The sequence below is a fragment of the Salvelinus fontinalis genome, unplaced genomic scaffold (genome assembly GCF_029448725.1).
Source record: "Salvelinus fontinalis isolate EN_2023a unplaced genomic scaffold, ASM2944872v1 scaffold_0055, whole genome shotgun sequence".
Taxonomy (NCBI): Eukaryota; Metazoa; Chordata; class Actinopteri; order Salmoniformes; family Salmonidae; genus Salvelinus; species Salvelinus fontinalis.
The window spans coordinates 145,406-170,290 of NW_026600264.1; the positions used below are offsets into that span (position 1 = coordinate 145,406).

General features: G+C 48.2%; 1 protein-coding gene across 9 annotated transcripts in view; it reads left to right on the forward strand.

Moving 5' to 3' along the window:
* Positions 1–24,885, forward strand: part of LOC129842582 (lysine-specific demethylase 4C-like) — a 57,400-nt gene that overhangs the window by 19,584 nt on the left and 12,931 nt on the right. For 4 of the 9 annotated variants that reach the window (XM_055911197.1, XM_055911193.1, XM_055911195.1 and 1 more), the window contains 10 exons: positions 803–993; positions 1,108–1,319; positions 2,421–5,116; positions 6,173–6,284; positions 10,168–10,343; positions 11,510–11,762; positions 15,380–15,456; positions 15,851–15,906; positions 17,035–17,143; positions 24,156–24,398. In XM_055911197.1, coding sequence (XP_055767172.1) covers positions 803–993; positions 1,108–1,319; positions 2,421–5,116; positions 6,173–6,284; positions 10,168–10,343; positions 11,510–11,762; positions 15,380–15,456; positions 15,851–15,906; positions 17,035–17,143; positions 24,156–24,398 — 4,125 coding nt within the window. The remainder of the gene's footprint in view (positions 1–802; positions 994–1,107; positions 1,320–2,420; positions 5,117–6,172; positions 6,285–10,167; positions 10,344–11,509; positions 11,763–15,379; positions 15,457–15,850; positions 15,907–17,034; positions 17,144–24,155; positions 24,399–24,885) is intronic. The other 5 variants (XM_055911198.1, XM_055911199.1, XM_055911196.1 and 2 more) reach the window with 4 other exon arrangements.

The following is a 24,885-nucleotide window of genomic DNA, read 5'->3' on the forward strand; positions in this document are numbered from 1 at the left end:
CCTGCGCACACACAGCTAACTAGCCAGCGATTCTACTTCCCCCTGCACACACACACAGCTAACAAGCTAGCGATTCTACTTCCCCCTGCACACACACACAGCTAACAAGCTAGCGATTCTACTTCCCCCTGCACACACACACAGCTAACAAGCTAGCGATTCTACTTCCCCTGCACACACACACAGCTAACAAGCTAGCGATTCTACTTCCCCTGCACACACACAGCTAACAAGCTAGCGATTCTACTTCCCCCTGCACACACACACAGCTAACAAGCTAGCGATTCTACTTCCCCTGCACACACACAGCTAACAAGCTAGCGATTCTACTTCCCCCTGCACACACACAGCTAACAAGCTAGCGATTCTACTTCCCCCTGCACACACACAGCTAACAAGCTAGCGATTCTACTTCCCCCTGCACATACTTAATAGTATGCTAGTCTGGTTCCTAACCCCTTTCACCCCTCTCTAGTGTAGTAGGGACATGGTGAAGATCTGTATGGATCCCTTTTGTGGAGAGGTTCCACACTAAATAGTATGCTAGTCTGGTTCCTAACTTTCCTCCCTACCTCTCTAGTCTCCTTTTGTGGAGAGGTTCCACACTAAATAATATGCTAACTCCCTTCTCCCCTCCACCCTAGCATGCAGTAAAGCCATGGTGTAGTATGGGTCATGTACACTAAATAGTATGCTAACTCCCTTCTCCCCTCCACCCTAGTGTACATGCAGTAAAGACATGGTGTAGTATGGGTCATGTACACTAAACAGTATGCTAACTCCCTTCTCCCCTCCACCCTAGTGTACATGCAGTAAAGACATGGTGAAGATCAGTATGGATCCCTTTGTGAAGTGGTTCCAACCGGACCGCTATGCTGTATGGAAGCTGGGGAAAGACTCCTGTCCTCTGGATCACACCCGAGCCACGCCCGCCACCACCCCAGAACTACAGAACTGGCTACAGCGCAGCCGGGTCAAGACTCCTGTGAACAGGTATGGGGATGGATGGAGGGAGGGGTGTGGAAGGAGGAATTTGGAAGTGTGTGTGAACATGCATTGAATATATAGTGGAACGTCAAAGAGATACTAAATTTGGTCCCCTTACAGCAGTCTCCCACACCCACGGACCAGATCCAAGCGCCTGAGGACCAGCGAGGAGCCTGTAGCCTTGGAAGGGTGCTCTGTCCTGGGTAGGAGGAGAGGCCTCGGAGGCACCCTGGGTCCCAAGGTCCGGAGAGGCTGCAGGGCTGGGGAGGATGAGGAGGAGGAGGATGAGGAGGAAGGAGAGGATCAGACTGAGAATACATTCCGGCTCCCTGGTAAGAGATGAGTTGAGTGATTCTGAATGATGTATTGATTGATGGTAAGAGATCCAATTCAATTACTAGAGAGGCTATGTCATAATCCCTCAACGTTCCAGAATGGGGTGAAAATGTCAGCCATATTGGTCAGGGAGAAATCCAAACCAGTTTAATTGGAATGATTGGCAGTAGAGGCATAATCCTGATACTTAAAATAAAACTAAAGTGTGTGAGATATATCACAAATTGTGCAATAGAATTATTATCAACCTAAAATATTGTCCAAAAAAAATGAATGGAACCATTCGTCTTAAACAGTCTGGCTAGCTAACAGATATATAGTGCAGACGAAATCCTTCAACTTCGTTATTTTACACCATGTCTTTATAAACAGCGCTGGCAAAGCATGGTTGACCAACTCCCTGACCAACATGGCTGCCCCTTATCCCATCATAAGCAGGTTCATGTCCATTCTAGAATTGTAATTCCTAATTCTATGTCTAACCCATCATAAGCAGGTTCATGTTCATTCTAGTATTGTAATTCCTAATTCTATGTCTAACCCATCATAAGAAGGTTCATGTCCATTCTAGTATTGTAATTCCTAATTCTATGTCTAACCCATTATAAGCAGGTCCATGTCCATTCTAGTATTGTAATTCCTAATTCTATGTCTAACCCATCATATGCAGGGTCATGTCCATTCTAGTATTGTGTAACTCCTAATTCTATGTCTAACCCATCATATGCAGGGTCATGTCCATTCTAGTATTGTGTAACTCCTAATTCTATGGCTAACCCATCATATGCAGGGTCATGTCCATTCTAGTATTGTAATTCCTAATTCTATGGCTAACCCATCATATGCAGGGTCATGTCCATTCTAGTATTGTAATTCCTAATTCTATGTCTAACCCATCATAAGCAGGTTCGTGTCCATTCTAGTATTGTAATTCCTAACTCTATGGGTTAAAGATCCAATTGGACACAAGCCTTTTATCTTCTGGGTTTGAGCCCATGTAGACTAATATTTTATCATTCAAATGTTTGTTTTTTTGACCATCTCAAAGGTATTTTTTGATCTGAGAGCGGATTTTCTGTTGTGTGTCTGTTCCACAGGTCCTTGCCGGCAGATGTGTGTGGTGAAAGTCAACAGAATGGAAGTGGAGAGTGACCGGTTGGCCTTTCCCTGTCCTCCTGAACCTCTGCGCCCCTCGTCTTTCCCCTCGCCCTCACCCTCACCCTCTTCCGACTTCGCTTCTCGCCCCTCTCCCTCTCTGACCCCTGTCTCAGTGGACACCACAGAACAAGGGACAGGGGTAGGGACTCACCCCTCACCCCATCTGCATCCCACTAACCCCCCACAGAACCCCTCAGGGTCAGAGTTCCCAGAGGTCATTAAAGGACCCCATCAGAGGTCCGAGGCTGCCCCTACACCTGCCCGATCAGAAAGAAGAGAAATCCCCGGAGGACCGTTTAAGTCAGTATGTATAGAATCTACTCCACTGGGACTGGTCCCTGACGACTGCTCTATGGATGTCCACCCCTCTCCAGACCCCTTACGGACCAGGTTACCTTGCCCCAGAACGGTGCACCCGACTGGGGCTCAGGGGTGTACGGACTCAGCCTGTGGCCCTGGAGCTTTTCAATCAAGCTCTTCTTACGTAGAGAAGTCGTCTCTAAACCTAACCTCAACCCTAGCCCCCAGCACTGAGTATACAATGGATACATGTCAAGGTACTGCGGTTAATACTAACACCACTACTACTACTACTACTACTACGACGCACAGCAGTCACAAGTCTGAAAGCAGAACACCAGCACTTTATAATGACATTTACACTAATACTGACTCCGGGCCCAGAGGACGTGTTATTTCCAGCCCGAGTTCTGGTCCGGCTAACTTGTTCAGGTGTAGTGAACCAAACTGCCCTCCTATTGAAAAGTGTTCCTCTCTTCCTATGTCTACTACACACAACTGTGTCCCCATACAACACCCTTCCCTTCCGAGGTGTAGTTTACAAGACTGTTCCCCTCCTCTCCTCCAGTTGAACAACGGGGTCGACATGCCCTTCCTCACTCCAGAACTGTCTGGAGAGACGAGGTTCTGCCCGCCCCTGCCGCCCGTTCTCACCCAGGAGATGCCCTCCCTCACCCTCGCCGTCAGCGGAGGTCACGCCGAGATCAAAGGGCCGAGGTTGTCGTCGTCGTCGTCCTCCTCGACCGGGCGACACGGTGGTGCTCTAACCTTAGCGGATTTACCGGACGGTCACCCGGTCCTCGCCCCCGTGCTCCAACGCGAGACGCCCACGACCCTCTCGTCAGGAACAGAAACGTTAACGGACGAGGTGTGCGAGGTAGAGTTGGCGTCGAAGAAGTCGGAGGAAGAGGATTTTCGACCGTTAGCGCCTTACAGCGACTGGTGCTTGGGTTCTACTGAAGACCACCATAGACCAGAGCTGGATTTACAGTTAGCGGCTTACGCGGCTAGTGAAACTAGCGACGCTCAACCCAAAATGGCCGCCTCTGATCACAAAATGGCCCCCTCTCGGCACTCTGGTCCTACTGAAGACCACCACCATAGGCCAGAGCTGGAGTTACAGGTAGCAGCTTACGCGGCTAGTGAAACTAGCAACGCTCAACCCAAAATGGACACCTCTCTGCACAAAATGGCCGCCGCCACTTCCCATCTAGAAGCACTACCAATCCAAACATTGTCTGAGGCAGTACTGACCACCGAGAACCACTGTAGTCGAACCTCCGCGGAGACCCATGCTAGCAATAATAACCACATGCTCTGTGACGTTACACTACTGCCAACGCAGCAAATACAGAAACACAGGTCCTCGACGGCAACCGCAGCAGTATCCATGGACTCCAACTCAGAAGGATCCTCTCAAAGAGACAATGTATTTAGAGACTCCAGTACTAAGGGTTTATATCTAGCTAGCACCAGTTTGACTTCTAAAGATAAGTTGATCCACTCTTCTGAGCTGAGTGAATTAAATGACAATTCAGCAACATTACAACACCAAAACAACAACGACCAAACTCCACACTCAAACATGGATGCCGTTTGTAGTTCCCGAAACGTGGAATCCATTTGTAGTTCCCAAAACGTGGATTCCATTTGTATTTCTCGAAACATGGACTCTGTTTGTAGTTCCCAAAGCCTCTACCTGGAGCCCAAACCTTTCTCAGACGGTATCTGGAAGAACCTCAACTCCCAGAGTCCTGCGGTGCTCATCGAGAGCCTCCACCACCCGGAGCTCCCCGCCGACTATACTCACGATGCACTGCCCTACACCATGTGGACCGAGCCGCAGTGCAAAGAGGTCACAGACCTCGATCACGAAACTGAGACGGACGACCAGGACCCAGAGGGACATGGGGACGGGCCTCTCACCTGGGCCCAGCTGGAGTCCACCTCTCTGGGGTCGGCCGGTGTCGGGGAGCCCCTGGGCCTCTGTGGAGACTTTGAGCTCCAGAGAGGGGAGGTGGAGGCAGCGGAAGCCCTGGCTCTGTGCAGGGAACTGGGGGTGGAGAGGGAGGCCGAGGGGGCTCTAGAACCTGACCCTCCTGAATCGCCCTTGGAGGAGAGACTGGGGGAAGGAGAGGAGGAGGAGGGGGTGTCAGATATGGAAGAGGGAGATTCGGAGGATGAGGGGCAGAGCAGCACGAGGGGGGAGAGTAGTAGTGAGTCATCGGAAGGAGAGGCTGAAGAAGAGGAGGAAGAAGGGGAGGAAGACTATGATAATGATTTGAGCGACTTTGAGTGTGGCGACTCGGGGCTGGAACCTGGAGAGGTTTGCACTGTGCGTATGGCTGCTGAGACACACAAACACGATAAAGCACACACACATATAAGATAACACACACACACACACACACACACACACACACACACACACACACACACACACACACACACACACACACATACGATAGCACACACACACACACACATACGATAACACACACGCTTTGGAAAATACCTATTCCAATCCTTTTGATTGTCTTTTCAAAACCATGTTTAAAAAATATATAATATATATATAACATAAACAAAGACTGGTTTTTATTATGCGTTTCAGATATGTTCACGTATACCAATGACATTAGTTCCCACATTTAGCTGCATAGTGACCTTAGTTTTGTACCAAATGGCACCCTCTTCCCTATATAGGGCGTTACTTTTGACCAGGGCCACACACACACACACACAGAGACACACACGCACACACACACAGAGACACACACACACGTGCGTCAACATATCCCTATTGGGGCCCCCCCGGTCAACATATCCCTATTGGGGCCCTGGTCAACATATCCCTATTGGGGGCCCCGGTCAACATATCCCTATTGGGGGCCCCGGTCAACATATCCCTATTGGGGCCCCCGGTCAACATATCCCTATTGGGGGCCCCTGTCAACATATCCCTATTGGGGCCCCCGGTCAACATATCCCTATTGGGGGCCCCTGTCAACATATCCCTATTGGGGGCCCCCGGTCAACATATCCCTATTGGGGGCCCCCGGTCAACATATCCCTATTGGGGGCCCCGGTCAACATATCCCTATTGGGGGCCCCTGTCAACATATCCCTATTGGGGCCCCCGGTCAACATATCCCTATTGGGGGCCCCGGTCAACATATCCCTATTGGGGGCCCCGGTCAACATATCCCTATTGGCCAATTTACTCCCCTATGGGCCCCGGTCAATTTGGTGCACTATGGAATAGGGTTTCATTTGGGGGTGACACCTTTAAACTTTGAACCCTCAGTCTGACCCCTGTTCTCTTCCAGTATCCAGCTGCACCATACACACAGACACACACCAATGACATTTGACCCCTTGTCTTTCCCAGTACCCTGCTGCTCCGCTGGTGAAGAGAACCAGTAAGAGCTGGCGTCGCCCTCTGAGGAAGCCCACCGCCCGGGCCGTGCCCTCCACTGTCAAACAGGCTGTCAGCGACGACGGTAGGCACACACACACACACACACATACACCAACGTACACACACACACACACACACACACACACACACACATACACCAACGTACGCACACACACACACACATACACCAACGTACACACACACACACACACACACACACACATACACCAACGTACACACACACACACACACATACACCAACGTACACACACACACACACACACAGGGAAAGTGGTGGGTTTACCGATGAGTTCAGCCTTAGAACGATAGCCACATTCTGTAACATTGTTACCGGCATAGAAGCAACTTCAAACTAATGTTTTACTTCCTTTATAAAAGACTCACACCCTTTAAGAACAACTGACGTTTATATGTCCATTCATTAACTGTACATTGACAATGTTTTTTTTATTTTTATATATAAATATTTTTATTGGACATATATACAGTTCTTGAAATAGATTATTATATAGAGTAAGCATCATATATAAATCAAGATTACAATATTAAGCCATCCCCCCCGAAACAAACAAACCAAACATTCACTGTTAGTCCATTGACAATGTTAATATTTTATAATTAACCAGGCGAGTTGGTTAAACACACATTATTATTTTCAAAGACGATCTGAAGTTCCATACAAACGTGACTACACACAGTGACTACACACGGTGACTACACACGGTGACTACACACGGTGACTGCACACGGTGACTGCACACGGTGACTGCACACGGTGACTGCACACGGTGACTGCACACGGTGACTGCACACGGTGACTGCACACGGTGACTGCACACGGTGACTGCACACGGTGACTACACACGGTGACTGCACACGGTGACTGCACACGGTGACTGCACACGGTGACTACATACATCATGGGGGACAAGAATGAAAGAAAACAAAAAAACATTTTGTGAAATAATTTCAGCTACCCCAAACGATCTAGAATGACTACCCCAAAACAGCTACCCCAAACGATCTAGAATGACTACCCCAAAACAGCTACCCCAAATGATCTAGAATGACTACCCCAAAACAGCTACCCCAAACGATCTAGAATGACTACCCCAAAACAGCTACCCCAAATGATCTAGAATGACTACCCCAAAACAGCTACCCCAAACGATCTAGAATGACTACCCCAAAACAGCTACCCCAAATGATCTAGAATGACTACCCCAAAACAGCTACCCCAAACGATCTAGAATGACTACCCCAAAACAGCTACCCCAAATGATCTAGAATGACTACCCCAAAACAGCTACCCCAAACGATCTAGAATGACTACCCCAAAACGGCTACCCCAAACGATCTAGAATGACTACCCCAAAACAGCTACCCCAAACGATCTAGAATGACTACCCAGTGGCGCAGTGGTCTAAGGCCCTGCAGTGCTAGCAGTGCCACTAGAGATCCTGGTTCCAGTCCAGGCTCTGTCTCAGTACTAGCTGTGCCACTAGAGATGCTGGTTCCAGTCCAGGCTCTGTCTCAGTACTAGCTGTGCCACTAGAGATGCTGGTTCCAGTCCAGGCTCTGTCTCAGTACTAGCTGTGCCACTAGAGATGCTGGTTCCAGTCCAGGCTCTGTCTCAGTACTAGCTGTGCCACTAGAGATGCTGGTTCCAGTCCAGGCTCTGTCTCAGTACTAGCTGTGCCACTAGAGATGCTGGTTCCAGTCCAGGCTCTGTCTCAGTACTAGCTGTGCCACTAGAGATGCTGGTTCCAGTCCAGGCTCTGTCTCAGTACTAGCTGTGCCACTAGAGATGCTGGTTCCAGTCCAGGCTCTGTCTCAGTACTAGCTGTGCCACTAGAGATGCTGGTTCCAGTCCAGGCTCTGTCTCAGTGGTCTAAGCTGTGCCACTAGAGATGCTGGTTCCAGTCCAGGCTCTGTCGCAGTGGTCTAAGCTGTGCCACTAGAGATCCTGGTTCCAGTCCAGGCTCTGTCTCAGTACTAGCTGTGCCACTAGAGATGCTGGTTCCAGTCCAGGCTCTGTCGCAGTGGTCTAAGCTGTGCCACTAGAGATGCTGGTTCCAGTCCAGGCTCTGTCGCAGTGGTCTAAGCTGTGCCACTAGAGATCCTGGTTCCAGTCCAGGCTCTGTCTCAGTACTAGCTGTGCCACTAGAGATGCTGGTTCCAGTCCAGGCTCTGTCTCAGTGGTCTAAGGCCCTGCAGTACTAGCTGTGCCACTAGAGATGCTGGTTCCAGTCCAGGCTCTGTCTCAGTACTAGCTGTGCCACTAGAGATGCTGGTTCCAGTCCAGGCTCTGTCTCAGTACTAGCTGTGCCACTAGAGATGCTGGTTCCAGTCCAGGCTCTGTCTCAGTACTAGCTGTGCCACTAGAGATGCTGGTTCCAGTCCAGGCTCTGTCGCAGTGGTCTAAGCTGTGCCACTAGAGATCCTGGTTCCAGTCCAGGCTCTGTCTCAGTACTAGCTGTGCCACTAGAGATCCTGGTTCCAGTCCAGGCTCTGTCTCAGTACTAGCTGTGCCACTAGAGATGCTGGTTCCAGTCCAGGCTCTGTCTCAGTGGTCTAAGGCCCTGCAGTACTAGCTGTTCCACTAGAGATCCTGGTTCCAGTCCAGGCTCTGTCGCAGTACTAGCTGTTCCACTAGAGATCCTGGTTCCAGTCCAGGCTCTGTCTCAGTGGTCTAAGGCCCTGCATCGCAGTACTAGCTGTGCCACTAGAGATCCTGGTTCCAGTCCAGGCTCTGTCGCAGTGCTAGCTGTGCCACTAGAGATGCTGGTTCCAGTCCAGGCTCTGTCTCAGTGCTAGCTGTTCCACTAGAGATGCTGGTTCCAGTCCAGGCTCTGTCTCAGTGCTAGCTGTGCCACTAGAGATCCTGGTTCCAGTCCAGGCTCTGTCTCAGTGCTAGCTGTGCCACTAGAGATCCTGGTTCCAGTCCAGGCTCTGTCTCAGTGCTAGCTGTGCCACTAGAGATCCTGGTTCCAGTCCAGGCTCTGTCTCAGTGGTCTAAGGCCCTGCAGTACTAGCTGTGCCACTAGAGATCCTGGTTCCAGTCCAGGCTCTGTCTCAGTGGTCTAAGGCCCTGCAGTACTAGCTGTGCCACTAGAGATCCTGGTTCCAGTCCAGGCTCTGTCTCAGTGGTCTAAGCTGTGCCACTAGAGATGCTGGTTCCAGTCCAGGCTCTGTCGCAGCCGGCCGCGACCGGGAGACCCATGGGGTCCAGCATCGTCCGGGTTAGGGGAGGGTTTGGCCGGCAGGGATGTCCTTTGCCTCTCCTGGGTCAGTATGGGAGTTGCAGCGATGGGACAGATGGGACAAGACTGTAACTACCAATTGGAGACCATGAAATAAAGGGATACAAAAAAAAGCCTACTCAAAACAGCTACAACAAATGACCCAAAATGACAACCCCAAAATACACTGATGGCTGTTTTGGGTAATGGCACGTAGCCAAGCGGTTATGAGCGTTGGGCCAGTAACCGAAAGGTCGCTGGTTTGAATCCCCCAGCCGACTTGGTGAAAAATCTGTCCTTGAGCAAGGCACTTGACCCTAATTGCTCGTGTAAGTCTCTCTGGATAAGAGTCTACTAAATGACTCACTACTGTAAGTCTCTGGATAAGAGAGTCTGCTAAATGACTCTCTACTGTAAGTCTCTCTGGATAAGAGTATGCTAAATGACTCACTACTGTAAGTCTCTCTGGATAAGAGTCTGCTAAATGACTCCCTACTGTAAGTCTCTCTGGACAAGAGAGTCTGCTAAATGACTCTCTACTGTAAGTCTCTCTGGATAAGAGAGTCTGCTAAATGACTCACTAAATGACTCCCTACTGTGAACTGTTACTAAAAGCATCATCATGAAGTCTCCTATTGCTCTGTTGGTTCAACAGTCAAGTTTATTTAACTCCGTCACAGTCCTGTTTTATTCTTTACCCAGAACCCCCTGAGGCGTCTTTGATGGAGGAGCAGGAGGCTGAGCCATGGGCTAAGCCCCTCCTCTTCCTGTGGCAGACCAGGAAGTGTTACTTCACGGCGGAGAGAGAGTACAACGCAAACGCAGCCAAGATGTTGCCGCACTGCGCTGTCTGCACATTGTTCATGCCCTACTACCAGGTACACACACACACACACACACACACACACACACACACACACACACACACACACACACACACACACACACATAGACACACACACACACACTGTTCATGCCCTACTACCAGGTACACACACACACACACAACACACAACACACAACACACACACACACACACACACACACACACACACACACACACACACACACACAGAGAGAGAGACACACACACACACACAGAGAGAGAGACACACACACACACACACACACAGAGAGAGACACACACACACACACACACACAGAGAGAGACACACACACACACACACACACAGAGAGAGACACACACACACACACACACACACACAGAGAGAGACACACACACACACACACACACACACAGAGAGAGACACACACACACACACACACACACACACAGAGAGACACACACACACACACACACACACACACACAGAGAGACACACACACACACACACACACACACACACAGACACACACACACACACACACACACACACACACAGAGAGACACACACACACACACACACACACACACAGAGAGACACACACACACACACACACACACACACAGAGAGACACACACACACACACACACACACACAGAGAGACACACACACACACACACACACACACACAGAGAGACACACACAGACACACACACACACACACAGAGAGACACACACACACACACACACAGAGACAGACACACACACAGAGACAGAGACAGACACACACACACACACACACAGAGACAGACACACACACACACACACACACAGAGACAGACACACACGCAGAGACAGAGACAGAGACAGACACACACACACACACACACACACACACACACAGAGACAGACACACACACACAGAGACAGAGACAGAGACAGAGACAGAGACAGAGACAGAGACAGAGACAGAGACAGACACACACACAGAGACAGAGACAGAGACAGAGACAGAGACAGAGACAGAGACAGAGACAGAGACAGGCACACTGTAGGAGGTGACTAGTTTCCTTAACCGTTTTGATTTAGTCTCCTCCTACAACCATGGACAACCAGGCAGCTGTCATCAACACTATAGCACAGAGCCATATTACTATCTCAAACTCTCCTTCTAATCTGTCTCCCCCCACCCCCCCCAGCCTGAGGACAGAGCTGACCGCCTCAAGCCTGTCCCCTCCTCTCCTCTCCCGTCGTCCTCTCCGCCGTCTCCCACTACCTCCAGGATTCGAGGAGGACCAGGGGGTCTGAGGAGGAGCAAGCCCCTGCTACCAGAGATCTGTTTCAGCTACAGGGAGCAGACGTGTCCCCCGACCCCCACCAACGCCCTGCTGCAGGAGGACGGCACCAGTCCCCTGCTCACCTGTCAGGGATGCTGCCTACAGGTTCATGCTAGTGAGTAGGGAGAGAATGGGGTGGAGGGAAGGGTGTGTGTGTGTGTGTGTGTGTGTGTGTGTGTGTGTGTGTGTGTGTGTGTGTGTGTGTGTGTGTGTGTGTGTGTGTGTGTGTGTGTGTGTGTGTGTGTGTGTGTGTGTGTGTGTGTGTGTGTGTGTGTGTGTGTGCGTACGTGCTCCATGTTCCGATCTCTGGTAGAAAAAGTTCACTGAGTACAAAGCTTGCGTCTCTCTCTCACTCACACTCGCTCTCTCGCTCTCTCTCTCTCTCTCTCTCTCTCTCTCTCTCGCTCACTCGCTCTCTCACTCACTCGCTCGCTCACTCGCTCGCTCACTCGCTCTCTCGCTCTCTCGCTCTCTCGCTCGCTCTCTCGCTCGCTCTCTCGCTCGCTCTCTCGCTCGCTCTCTCGCTCGCTCTCTCGCTCGCTCTCTCGCTCGCTCTCTCGCTCGCTCGCTCGCTCGCTCGCTCACTCACTCGCTCTCTCTCTTACTCTCTCTCGCTCTCTCTCTTACTCTCTCTCGCTCGCTCTCTCACACACACACACAGTACAACGTTTCCTGCCAATACCACAGAGACAGGAAAATATGGTGTGTCTGTTAGTCAGACTCCTTTCAAAAGGTTCAAATGTCTGTTTTGGTTCGATGATTTGGGGAACAGACACGCACCCAGACAGACGCACAGACAGACAGACACACTCTTTCGTGTCCTGTCTCCGTACCATCTATGCCACAGACTGGTTAGCATAGCCAGTTAGTGAGTGATGCTGATCCATCGCGTCATGCTAATGCAATCCTGTCATTACTGTAGATATCTCTATATACACACACACACCTTCTCTGCATGCTATCGACCACTCTGTCAGCATGACTGGGAACTACAGTAGTAATGGAACGTGTGGTTTCTCTAACTATGCGTGTGGTTTCTCTAACTATGCGTGTGGTTTCTCTCAGTGTGTGACTGGGAACTACAGTAGTAATGGAACGTGTGGTTTCTCTAACTATGCGTGTGGTTTCTCTCAGTGTGTGACTGGGAACTACAGTAGTAATGGAGCGTGTGGTTTCTCTAACTATGCGTTTGGTTTCTCTCAGTGTGTGACTGGGATTTGACTTGTTTCTACCCAGGCAGTGGTTTCATTCAGGAATGCTTGTTGTTTTAGAGACTGGTTTCAATGTCTTTCTGCCAGTCTGTATTGTAGTGGATATGGAACGTTCTCTTTCTGCCAGTCTGTATTGTAGTGAATACAGGACGTTCTCTTTCTGGCAGTCTGTATTATAGTGAATACAGGACGTTCTCTTTCTGCCAGTCTGTATTATAGTGGATATGGAACGTTCTCTTTCTGTTAGTCTGTATTATAGTGGATATGGAACGTTCTCTTTCTGTTAGTCTGTATTATAGTGGATATGGAACGTTCTCTTTCTGGCAGTCTGTATTGTAGTGAATACAGGACGTTCTCTTTCTGGCAGTCTGTATTGTAGTGGATATGGAACGTTCTCTTTCTGGCAGTCTGTATTGTAGTGAATACAGGACGTTCTCTTTCTGCCAGTCTGTATTATAGTGGATATGGAACGTTCTCTTTCTGTTAGTCTGTATTATAGTGGATATGGAACGTTCTCTTTCTGTTAGTCTGTATTATAGTGGATATGGAACGTTCTCTTTCTGGCAGTCTGTATTGTAGTGGATATGGAACGTTCTCTTTCTGGCAGTCTGTATTATAGTGGATATGGAACGTTCTCTTTCTGTTAGTCTGTATTATAGTGGATATGGAACGTTCTCTTTCTGTTAGTCTGTATTATAGTGGATATGGAACGTTCTCTTTCTGTTAGTCTGTATTATAGTGGATATGGAACGTTCTCTTTCTGGCAGTCTGTATTGTAGTGAATACAGGACGTTCTCTTTCTGGCAGTCTGTATTGTAGTGGATATGGAACGTTCTCTTTCTGGCAGTCTGTATTATAGTGGATGGAACATTCTCTTTCTGGCAGTCTGTATTGTAGTGGATATGGAACGTTCTCTTTCTGGCAGTCTGTATTGTAGTGGATATGGAACGTTCTCTTTCTGGCAGTCTGTATTGTAGTGGATATGGAACGTTCTCTTTCTGGCAGTCTGTATTATAGTGGATGGAACATTCTCTTTCTGGCAGTCTGTATTGTAGTGAATATGGAACGTTCTCTTTCTGCAAGTCTGTATTGTAGTGGATATGGAACGTTCTCTTTCTGGCAGTCTGTATTGTAGTGGATATGGAACGTTCTCTTTCTGGCAGTCTGTATTATAGTGGATATGGAACGTTCTCTTTCTGGCAGTCTGTATTGTAGTGGATATGGAACGTTCTCTTTCTGGCAGTCTGTATTGTAGTGGATATGGAACGTTCTCTTTTTGGCAGTCTGTATTGTAGTGGATATGGAACGTTCTCTTTCTGGCAGTCTGTATTATAGTGGAGATGGAACGTTCTCTTTCTGGCAGTCTGTATTGTAGTGGCTATGGAACGTTCTCTTTTTAGCAGTCTGTATTATAGTGGATATGGAACGTTCTCTTTCTGGCAGTCTGTATTATAGTGGATATGGAACGTTCTCTTTCAGGCAGTCTGTATTGTAGTGGATGGAACATTCTCTTTCTGTCAGTCTGTATTGTAGTGGATATGGAACGTTCTCTTTCTGGCAGTCTGTATTGTAGTGGATATGGAACGTTCTCTTTCTGGCAGTCTGTATTGTAGTGGATATGGAACGTTCTCTTCTGGCAGTCTGTATTATAGTGGATAAGGAACGTTCTCTTTTTAGCAGTCTGTATTGTAGTGGATATGGAACGTTCTCTTTTTAGCAGTCTGTATTGTAGTGGATATGGAACGTTCTCTTCTGGCAGTCTGTATTGTAGTGGATATGGAACGTTCTCTTCTGGCAGTCTGTATTGTAGTGGATATGGAACGTTCTCTTTCTGGCAGTCTGTATAGTAGTGGATACGGAACGTTCTCTTTTTAGCAGTCTGTATTGTAGTGGATATGGAACGTTCTCTTTTTAGCAGTCTGTATTGTAGTGGATATGGAACGTTCTCTTCTGGCAGTCTGTATTATAGTGGAGATGGAACGTTCTCTTTCTGGCAGTCTGTATTGTAGTGGATATGGAACGTTCTCTTTCTGGCAGTCTGTATTATAGTGGATATGGAACGTTCTCTTTTTAGCAGTCTGTATTGTAGTGGATATGGAACGTTCTCTTCTGGCAGTCTGTATTATAGTGGAGATGGAACGTTCTCTTTCTGGCAGTCTGTATTGAAGTGGATATGGAACGTTCTCTTCTGGCAGTCTGTATTGAAGTGGATATGGAACGTTCTCTTTCTGGCAGTCTGTATTGAAGTGGATATGGAACGTTCTCTTTCGGGCAGTCTGTATTGAAGTGGATATGGAACGTTCTCTTTCTGGCAGTCTGTATTGTAGTGAATATGAAACGTTCTCTTTCTGGCAGTCTGTATTGTAGTGGACGTTCTCTTTTTAGCTGTTACTATGTCCTCTGACTGACCATGTGGTCTTCCCCGTGTAGACTGTGTTAGAGGAGATGGGCTCTGTTGTGATGGGATATTGTGTGGTTGCGTCCTGTGTTTTTATGCTCCTTCCTGTATCGTCACCGCTAGGTTGCTATGGCGTTGCCGCTGATGCTGTCAGTGAGGACTGGTCGTGTGATCGCTGTGCGGATGAATCCTTGACGGCTGTAAGTAGCCAATCAGATTTCTATCTTCTGTATGACATCACTTTAATAGATGTTTATATTTTTTATTTATTTATATATATATTTTGTTTGCCTTCACCTCCCTTATCTCACCTCACTTGCTCATATTGTATATAGACTTATTTTCACTGTATTATTGACTGTATGTTTGTTTTACTCCATGTGTAACTATGTGTTGTTGTATGTGTCGAACTGCTTTGCTTTATCTTGGCCAGGTCGCAATTGTAAATGAGAACGTGTTCTCAATTTGCCTACCTGGTTAAATAAAGGTGAAATAAAAATAAAAATAAATGTTGTTGATTTGATAAGTCTATGAACATGTATTCATGATTGAAATGATGGATGGATGGAATCTCTTTCTCTCTCTCTTCCCCAGGAGTGTTGTCTGTGCAATCTGAGAGGAGGTGCTCTGAAGAAAACTACAGATGACAAGTAAGGACAATTTATGAATGACCCATTTTTAGTTATTATGAATGACCCATTTAGTTATTATGAATGGCCCATTAGTTATTATGGATGGCCCATTAGGTATTATGAATGGCCCATTAGTTATTATGAATGACCCATTAGGTATTATGAATGGCCCATTAGTTATTATGAATTGCCCATTAGGTATTATGAGTGGATGGCCCATTAGTTATTATGAATTGCCCATTAGTTATTATGAATTGCCCATTAGTTATTATGAATTGCCCATTAGTTATTATGAATTGCCCATTGGTTATTATGAATTGCCCATTAGTTATTATGAATTGCCCATTGGTTATTATGAATTGCCCATTAGGTATTATGAGTGGATGGCGCATTAGTTATTATGAGTGGATGGCCCATTAGTTATTATGAATGGCCCATTAGTTATTATGAATGACCCATTAGGTATTATGAGTGGCCCATTAGTTATTATGAATGGCCCATTAGTTATTATGAGTGGCCCATTAGTTATTATGAATGACCCATTAGGTATTATGAATGGCCCATTAGTTCCAGTAAATGTGTCATTGTGTCGGTAATACGGTAAAGGTCTGACTGTCTTTGTGGCGTTAATACGGTAAAGGTCTGACTGTCTTTGTGTCATTAATACGGTAAAGGTCTGACTGTCTTTGTGTCGTTAATACGGTAAAGGTCTGGCTGTCTTTGTGTCGTTAATACGGTAAAGGTCTGGCTGTCTTTGTGTCGTTAATACGGTAAAGGTCTGGCTGTCTTTGTGTCGTTAATACGGTAAAGGTCTGACTGTCTTTGTGGCGTTAATACGGTAAAGGTCTGTCTTTGTGTCGTTAATACGGTAAAGGTCTGTCTTTGTGGCGTTAATACGGTAAAGGTCTGTCTTTGTGGCGTTAATACGGTAAAGGTCTGACTGTCTTTGTGTCGTTAATACGGTAAAGGTCTGACTGTCTTTGTGTCGTTAATACGGTAAAGGTCTGTCTTTTTTTAGACACTTTTGCTAATTTTTCTCTTTGTGCCTTTGAAGTTTCAATCCTTCTTGACTGTAATGTGATTCTGGGATAAAATCATTAAAGTGTGTGTGTGTGTGTGTGTGTGTGTGTGTGTGTGTGTGTGTAGGTGGGCCCACGTGATGTGTGCAGTAGCTCTGTCAGAGGTCTGGTTCAGGGATGAAGTCAGGAGGAGTCCCATTGATACCAGCAGGATACCCATGCAGAGATACAAACTGGTGAGAACACACACACACACACACACACACACACACACACACACACACACACACACACACACACACACACACACACACACACACACACACACACACACACACACAGAGGAATTCCCAGGTCCCAGTAGAATAGTTCTAATTAACAGTGTTCAGTGCTAATTAAACAATGTGCCCCAATCAACAGTGGATAATGAACTCATGTGTGAGAGCATGGGTGGGCATGTGTCTGTGAGTGACTGAGGACTGTGTGTGTGTGTGATTTCATTGATGAGTAGGGAGAGACTGAGGGTGGCGCTGACACACCTCTCTCTCCCTGTAGTCGTTCGTTCATTCTGTCATTCCTTCAGTTCGCTGGCATTGGACCCCCCCCCCCCCCCCCCCCCCGCAACCCTACACATTCATAATTTAGACACACACACACACACACACACACACACACACACACACACACACACACACACACACACACACACACACACACACACACACACACACACACACACACACTGATAAACCCGTTGTCCTCACAGCAGTGCAGCAGCACATGTATAATTTACTGTGTGGAGGTTCTTTAGGCATGGCTCCACACAGCCTGCAGGCAGGGCCCACAAACACTCAGGAGATATACCAGGACAGCACAGCCGGAGGGGAGGAGATGAGGGGAGGAGATGAGGGGAGGAGATGAGGGGAGGAGATGAGGGGAGGAGATGAGGGGAGGAGATGAGGGGAGGAGATGAGGGGAGGAGATGAGGGGAGGAGATGAGGAGGGGAGAGGAGAGGAGAGGAGAGGAGAGGTGAGGTGAGGTGAGGGAAGGGGAGAGGAGAGGTGAGGGAAGGGGAGAGGAGTGGAGAGGTGAGGGAAGGGGAGAGGAGAGGAGAGGTGAGGGAAGGGGAGAGGAGAGGAGAGGTAAGGGAAGGGGAGAGGAGGGGAGGTAAGGGAAGGGGAGAGGAGGGAAGGGGAGAGGAGGGGAGGGGAGGAGGAGAAAGTAGGTTACACACGTCCCAATAATCTGTACTTCCTCCTGGGTGGTAGTGGCCATTGGCGTATTCTCCAGCCGCACATTTTAGAGGCCTTCCTCTTGGCAGACGATGTCTTGTTGTTGCTGTCTCAATGCCAATTTCCTGCAAATTTGACTCATTTTGCCGTAATTTATGTCATGAGTTACTCAAACATAACAAAATGAAGGGTGGGCCCCATGCCGTTTTGGGTTAGATTCTCCCGACGGTCTAGTTTTCATTTATTATGGAGGTTGTTAGTTCTAGAAGAGGATCTTCCAGTATCTATGGCTCCAGTATCTTTTGTCTCCAGTATCTTTTGGCTCCAGTATCTTTTGGCTCCAGTATCTTATGGCTCCAGTATCTTATGGCTCCAGTATCTTATGGCTCCAGTATCTTATGGCTCCAGTATCTTATGGCTCCAGTATCTTATGGCTCCAGTATCTTATGGCTCCAGTATCTTATGGCTCCAGTATCTTATGGCTCCAGTATCTTATGGCTCCAGTATCTTATGGCTCCAGTATCTCCAGTATCTTATGGCTCCAGTATCTTATGGCTCCAGTATCTCCAGTATCTTTTGGCTCCAGTATCTTTTGGCTCCAGTATCTTTTGGCTCCAGTATCTTTTGGCTCCAGTATCTTTTGGCTCCAGTATCTAATGGCTCCAGTATTTCCAGTATCTTTTGGCTCCAGTATCTTTTGGCTCCAGTATCTTATGGCTCCAGTATCTATGGCTCCAGTATCTATGGCTCCAGTATCTTTTGGCTCCAGTATCTTTTGGCTCCAGTATCTTTTGGCTCCAGTATCTTTTGGCTCCAGTATCTTTTGGCTCCAGTATCTTATGGCTCCAGTATCTTTTGGCTCCAGTATCTTTTGGCTCCAGTATCTTTTGGCTCCAGTATCTTTTGGCTCCAGTATCTTTTGGCTCCAGTATCTTTTGGCTCCAGTATCTTATGCTCCAGTATCTTTTGTCTCCAGTATCTTTTGCCTCCAGTATCTTATGGCTCCAGTGTCTTTTGGCTCCAGTATCTTTTGGCTCCAGTTATCTTTTGGCTCCAGTTATCTTTTGGCTCCAGTTATCTTTTGGCTCCAGTTATCTTTTGGCTCCAGTTATCTTTTGGCTCCAGTTATCTTTTGGCTCCAGTTATCTTTTGGCTCCAGTTATCTTTTGGCTCCAGTATCTTTTGGTCGTACTTTAGATCAGGGATTAAGTCGTTTAAATTTACACTGAAACCGTTTTCCCATCCAGTGGCGTTTCGTTGCTGCTAAATGAACGTAGGGGGAACACTGCATATGAAGGGAAAGGGGGGGATACCTAGTCAGTTGTCCAACTGAACGTATTCAATTGAAACGTGTCTTCTGTATTTAACCCCTCTGAATCAGAGAGGTGCGGGGGGCTGCCATAATCCACATCCACGTCATCGGCGCCCCCTGCAAACAGTGGGTTAACTGCCTTGTTCAGGGGAACAGCGGGTTAACTGCCTTGTTCAGGGGAACGGTGGGTTAACTGCCTTGTTCAGGGGAACGGTGGATTAACTGCCTTGTTCAGGGGAACAGTGGGTTAACTGCCTTGTCCAGGGGAACAGTGGGTTAACTGCCTTGTTCAAGGGAACAGTGGGTTAACTGCCTTGCTCAGGGGAACGGTGGGTTAACTGCCTTGTTCAGGGGAACGGCGGGTTGACTGCCTTGTTCAGGGGAACAGTGGGTTAACTGCCTTGTTCAGGGGAACAGTGGGTTAACTGCCTTGTCCAGGGGAACAGTGGGTTAACTGCCTTGTTCAGGGGAACGGCGGGTTAACTGCCTTGTTCAGGGGAACGGTGGGTCAACTGCCTTGTTCAGGGGAACAGTGGGTTAACTGCCTTGTTCAGGGGAACGGTGGGTTAACTGCCTTGTTCAGGGGAACGGTGGGTTAACTGCCTTGTTCAGGGGAACGGTGGGTTAACTGCCTTGTTCAGGGGAACGGCGGGTTAACTGCCTTGTTCAGGGGAACGGCGGGTTAACTGCCTTGTTCAGGGGAACGGCGGGTTGACTGCCTTGTTCAGGGGAACGGCGGGTTGACTGCCTTGTTCAGGGGAACGGCGGGTTGACTGCCTTGTTCAGGGGAACGGCGGGTTGACTGCCTTGTTCAGGGGAACGGCGGGTTGACTGCCTTGTTCAGGGGAACGGCGGGTTGACTGCCTTGTTCAGGGGAACGGCGGGTTGACTGCCTTGTTCAGGGGAACGGCGGGTTGACTGCCTTGTTCAGGGGAACGGCGGGTTGACTGCCTTGTTCAGGGGAACGGCGGGTTGACTGCCTTGTTCAGGGGAACGGCGGGTTGACTGCCTTGTTCAGGGGAACGGCGGGTTGACTGCCTTGTTCAGGGGAACGGCGGGTTGACTGCCTTGTTCAGGGGAACGGCGGGTTGACTGCCTTGTTCAGGGGAACGGCGGGTTGACTGCCTTGTTCAGGGGAACGGCGGGTTGACTGCCTTGTTCAGGGGAACGGCGGGTTGACTGCCTTGTTCAGGGGAACGGTGGGTTAACTGCCTTGTCCAGGGGAACGGTGGGTTAACTGCCTTGTTCAGGGGAACGGCGGGTTAACTGCCTTGTTCAGGGGAACGGCGGGTCAACTGCCTTGTTCAGGGGAACGGCGGGTCAACTGCCTTGTTCAGGGGAACGGTGGGTTAACTGCCTTGTTCAGGGGAACGGTGGGTTAACTGCCTTGTTCAGGGGAACGGTGGGTTAACTGCCTTGTTCAGGGGAACGGCGGGTTAACTGCCTTGTTCAGGGGAACGGCGGGTTAACTGCCTTGTTCAGGGGAACGGCGGGTTGACTGCCTTGTTCAGGGGAACGGCGGGTTGACTGCCTTGTTCAGGGGAACGGCGGGTTGACTGCCTTGTTCAGGGGAACGGCGGGTTGACTGCCTTGTTCAGGGGAACGGCGGGTTGACTGCCTTGTTCAGGGGAACGGCGGGTTGACTGCCTTGTTCAGGGGAACGGCGGGTTGACTGCCTTGTTCAGGGGAACGGCGGGTTGACTGCCTTGTTCAGGGGAACGGCGGGTTGACTGCCTTGTTCAGGGGAACGGCGGGTTGACTGCCTTGTTCAGGGGAACGGCGGGTTGACTGCCTTGTTCAGGGGAACGGCGGGTTGACTGCCTTGTTCAGGGGAACGGCGGGTTGACTGCCTTGTTCAGGGGAACGGCGGGTTGACTGCCTTGTTCAGGGGAACGGCGGGTTGACTGCCTTGTTCAGGGGAACGGCGGGTTGACTGCCTTGTTCAGGGGAACGGCGGGTTGACTGCCTTGTTCAGGGGAACGGCGGGTTGACTGCCTTGTTCAGGGGAACGGCGGGTTGACTGCCTTGTTCAGGGGAACGGCGGGTTGACTGCCTTGTTCAGGGGAACGGCGGGTTGACTGCCTTGTTCAGGGGAACGGCGGGTTGACTGCCTTGTTCAGGGGAACGGCGGGTTGACTGCCTTGTTCAGGGGAACGGCGGGTTGACTGCCTTGTTCAGGGGAACGGCGGGTTGACTGCCTTGTTCAGGGGAACGGCGGGTTGACTGCCTTGTTCAGGGGAACGGCGGGTTGACTGCCTTGTTCAGGGGAACGGCGGGTTGACTGCCTTGTTCAGGGGAACGGCGGGTTGACTGCCTTGTTCAGGGGAACGGCGGGTTGACTGCCTTGTTCAGGGGAACGGCGGGTTGACTGCCTTGTTCAGGGGAACGGCGGGTTGACTGCCTTGTTCAGGGGAACGGCGGGTTGACTGCCTTGTTCAGGGGAACGGCGGGTTGACTGCCTTGTTCAGGGGAACGGCGGGTTGACTGCCTTGTTCAGGGGAACGGCGGGTTGACTGCCTTGTTCAGGGGAACGGCGGGTTGACTGCCTTGTTCAGGGGAACGGCGGGTTGACTGCCTTGTTCAGGGGAACGGCGGGTTGACTGCCTTGTTCAGGGGCAGAACAACAGATTTATACCTTGTCAGCTCGGGGGATTCGATCCAGCAACCTTTCCGGTTACTGGCCCAACGCTCTAACCACTAGGCTACGCTGCCGTATGTTCATCAGTAGTGATGTAATGCTATTCAAGCTGATGATTTATAAGGGTTACATCTGTAATACTGTCATGCTTACTGGAAACTAACGATGGGGTTACATCTGTAATACTGTCATGCTTACTGGAAACTAACGATGGGTTTAAATCTGTAATACTGTCATGCTTACTGGAAACTAACGATGGGTTAAATCTGTAATACTGTCATGCTTACTGGAAACTAACGATGGGTTTATATCTGTAATACTGTCATGCTTACTGGAAACTAACGATGGGTTTATATCTAATACTGTCATGCTTACTGGAAACTAATGATGGGTTTAAATCTGTAATACTGTCATGCTTACTGGAAACTAACGATAGGTTTAAATCTGTAATACTGTCATGCTTACTGGAAACTAACGATGGGTTTACATCTGTAATACTGTCATGCTTACTGGAAACTAACTATGGGTTTACATCTGTAATACTGTCATGCTTACTGGAAACTAACGATGGGTTAAATCTGTAATACTGTCATGCTTACTGGAAACTAACGATGGGGTTACATCTGTAATACTGCCATGCTTACTGGAAACTAACGATGGGTTTATATCTGTAATACTGTCATGCTTACTGGAAACTAACGATGGGTTTATATCTGTAATACTGTCATGCTTACTGGAAACTAATGATGGGTTTAAATCTGTAATACTGTCATGCTTACTGGAAACTAACGATGGGTTAAATCTGTAATACTGTCATGCTTACTGGAAACTAACGATGGGTTTATATCTGTAATACTGTCATGCTTACTGGAAACTAACGATGGGTTTATATCTAATACTGTCATGCTTACTGGAAACTAACGATGGGTTTAAATCTGTAATACTGTCATGCTTACTGGAAACTAACGATAGGTTTAAATCTGTAATACTGTCATGCTTACTGGAAACTAACGATGGGTTTACATCTGTAATACTGTCATGCTTACTGGAAACTAACTATGGGTTTACATCTGTAATACTGTCATGCTTACTGGAAACTAACGATGGGTTTACATCTGTAATACTGTCATGCTTACTGGAAACTAACGATGGGTTTATATCTGTAATACTGTCATGCTTACTGGAAACTAACGATGGGTTAAATCTGTAATACTGTCATGCTTACTGGAAACTAACGATGGGTTAAATCTGTAATACTGTCATGCTTACTGGAAACTAACGATGGGTTTAAATCTGTAATGGAACGAGTTACTCTCTTTGCGGTGTAGAGACTCTAGCCAAGTGTATATATATATATACATCATATTAACATTTGAATAGACATGTATTCTGTTACTTAAAGGAGCTTCAGTTGAGTTGATTTTTACGTGACATTGTGTTTGAGTCAGACTGGAAGCATGACAATCAACAGAATGAACTGTGTGGTTAAGATTGATGCTTACGGTCTAATACTACAGGGTTAAATCTGTTGGTATTTAGTCTTCTATGTTAACTCACTAGAGGGTTAAACATGTCGTGGAGTCTGGTCGTATCTCCTGCTGTGTAGAGATGTTTAGTTCATATAAACGTTTCATTTCCATATGCATTTGCTTCGTGAATTCAGTTGATTCTCTGTAGAAGAGTTGATTCTCTGTAGAAAAGTTGATTCTCTGTAGAAGAGTTGATTCTCTGTAGAAGAGTTGATTCTCTGTAGAAGAGTTGATTCTCTGTAGAAGAGTTGGTTCTCTGTAGAAGAGTTGATTCTCTGTAGAAGAGTTGATTCTCTGTAGAAGAGTTGATTCTCTGTAGAAGAGTTGATTCTCTGTAGAAGAGTTGATTCAAGAGTTGATTCAAGAGTTGATTCAAGAGTTGATTCAAGAGTTGATTCAAGAGTTGATTCAAGAGTTGATTCAAGAGTTGATTCAAGCGTTGATTCAAGCGTTGATTCAAGCGTTGATTCAAGCGTTGTTGATCTAGTCAGTGGAGTTGACTCTCTCTGTCTCTTTGTCTCTTTCTGTGTGTGTAGAAGTGTATCTACTGCCGTAAGCGCTGTGTGAGGCGTGGCCAGGGTGGGGGAGGGGCATGTATCCAGTGTTCGTGCGGTCGATGTCCCACCTCCTTCCACGTTACCTGTGCCCACGCCGCCGGGGTCACCATGGAGCCGGACGATTGGCCTTACGTGGTGTCAATCACCTGCCACAGGCACCAATCACGGAGCTCGTCTGCTGTGAGTACTCAGAGCGACTCGGCTTCGGTCTCTCCCACCACAGTAGGTAACACACACACACACACCCACACTAAGTAGACACACACACACACACACACACACACACACACACACACAAACACACACCAAGAAGACATAGACACACACACACACACACACACACACACACACACACACACACACACACACACACACACACACACACACACACACACACACACCAAGTAGACATAGACACACACACACACGGAAGCATAGACCGACTCTCAGACACACACACCAAGTAGATATATATATATATATACACACACACACACACACACACACACACACACACACACACACACACACACACTTGCATAAGACAACTACACATCCATCCACATAAGCTGACCTAACAACATACACCACGGTCCATCTCAACCCCTCTGAACAGTTCCATTTTCTTAACAAACTCACTTTATTTGTCTTTTCCCAATGCCAGCTTTGAGGCTTGGTTACCATGGAGCTTTGAAGCTTGGTTACCATG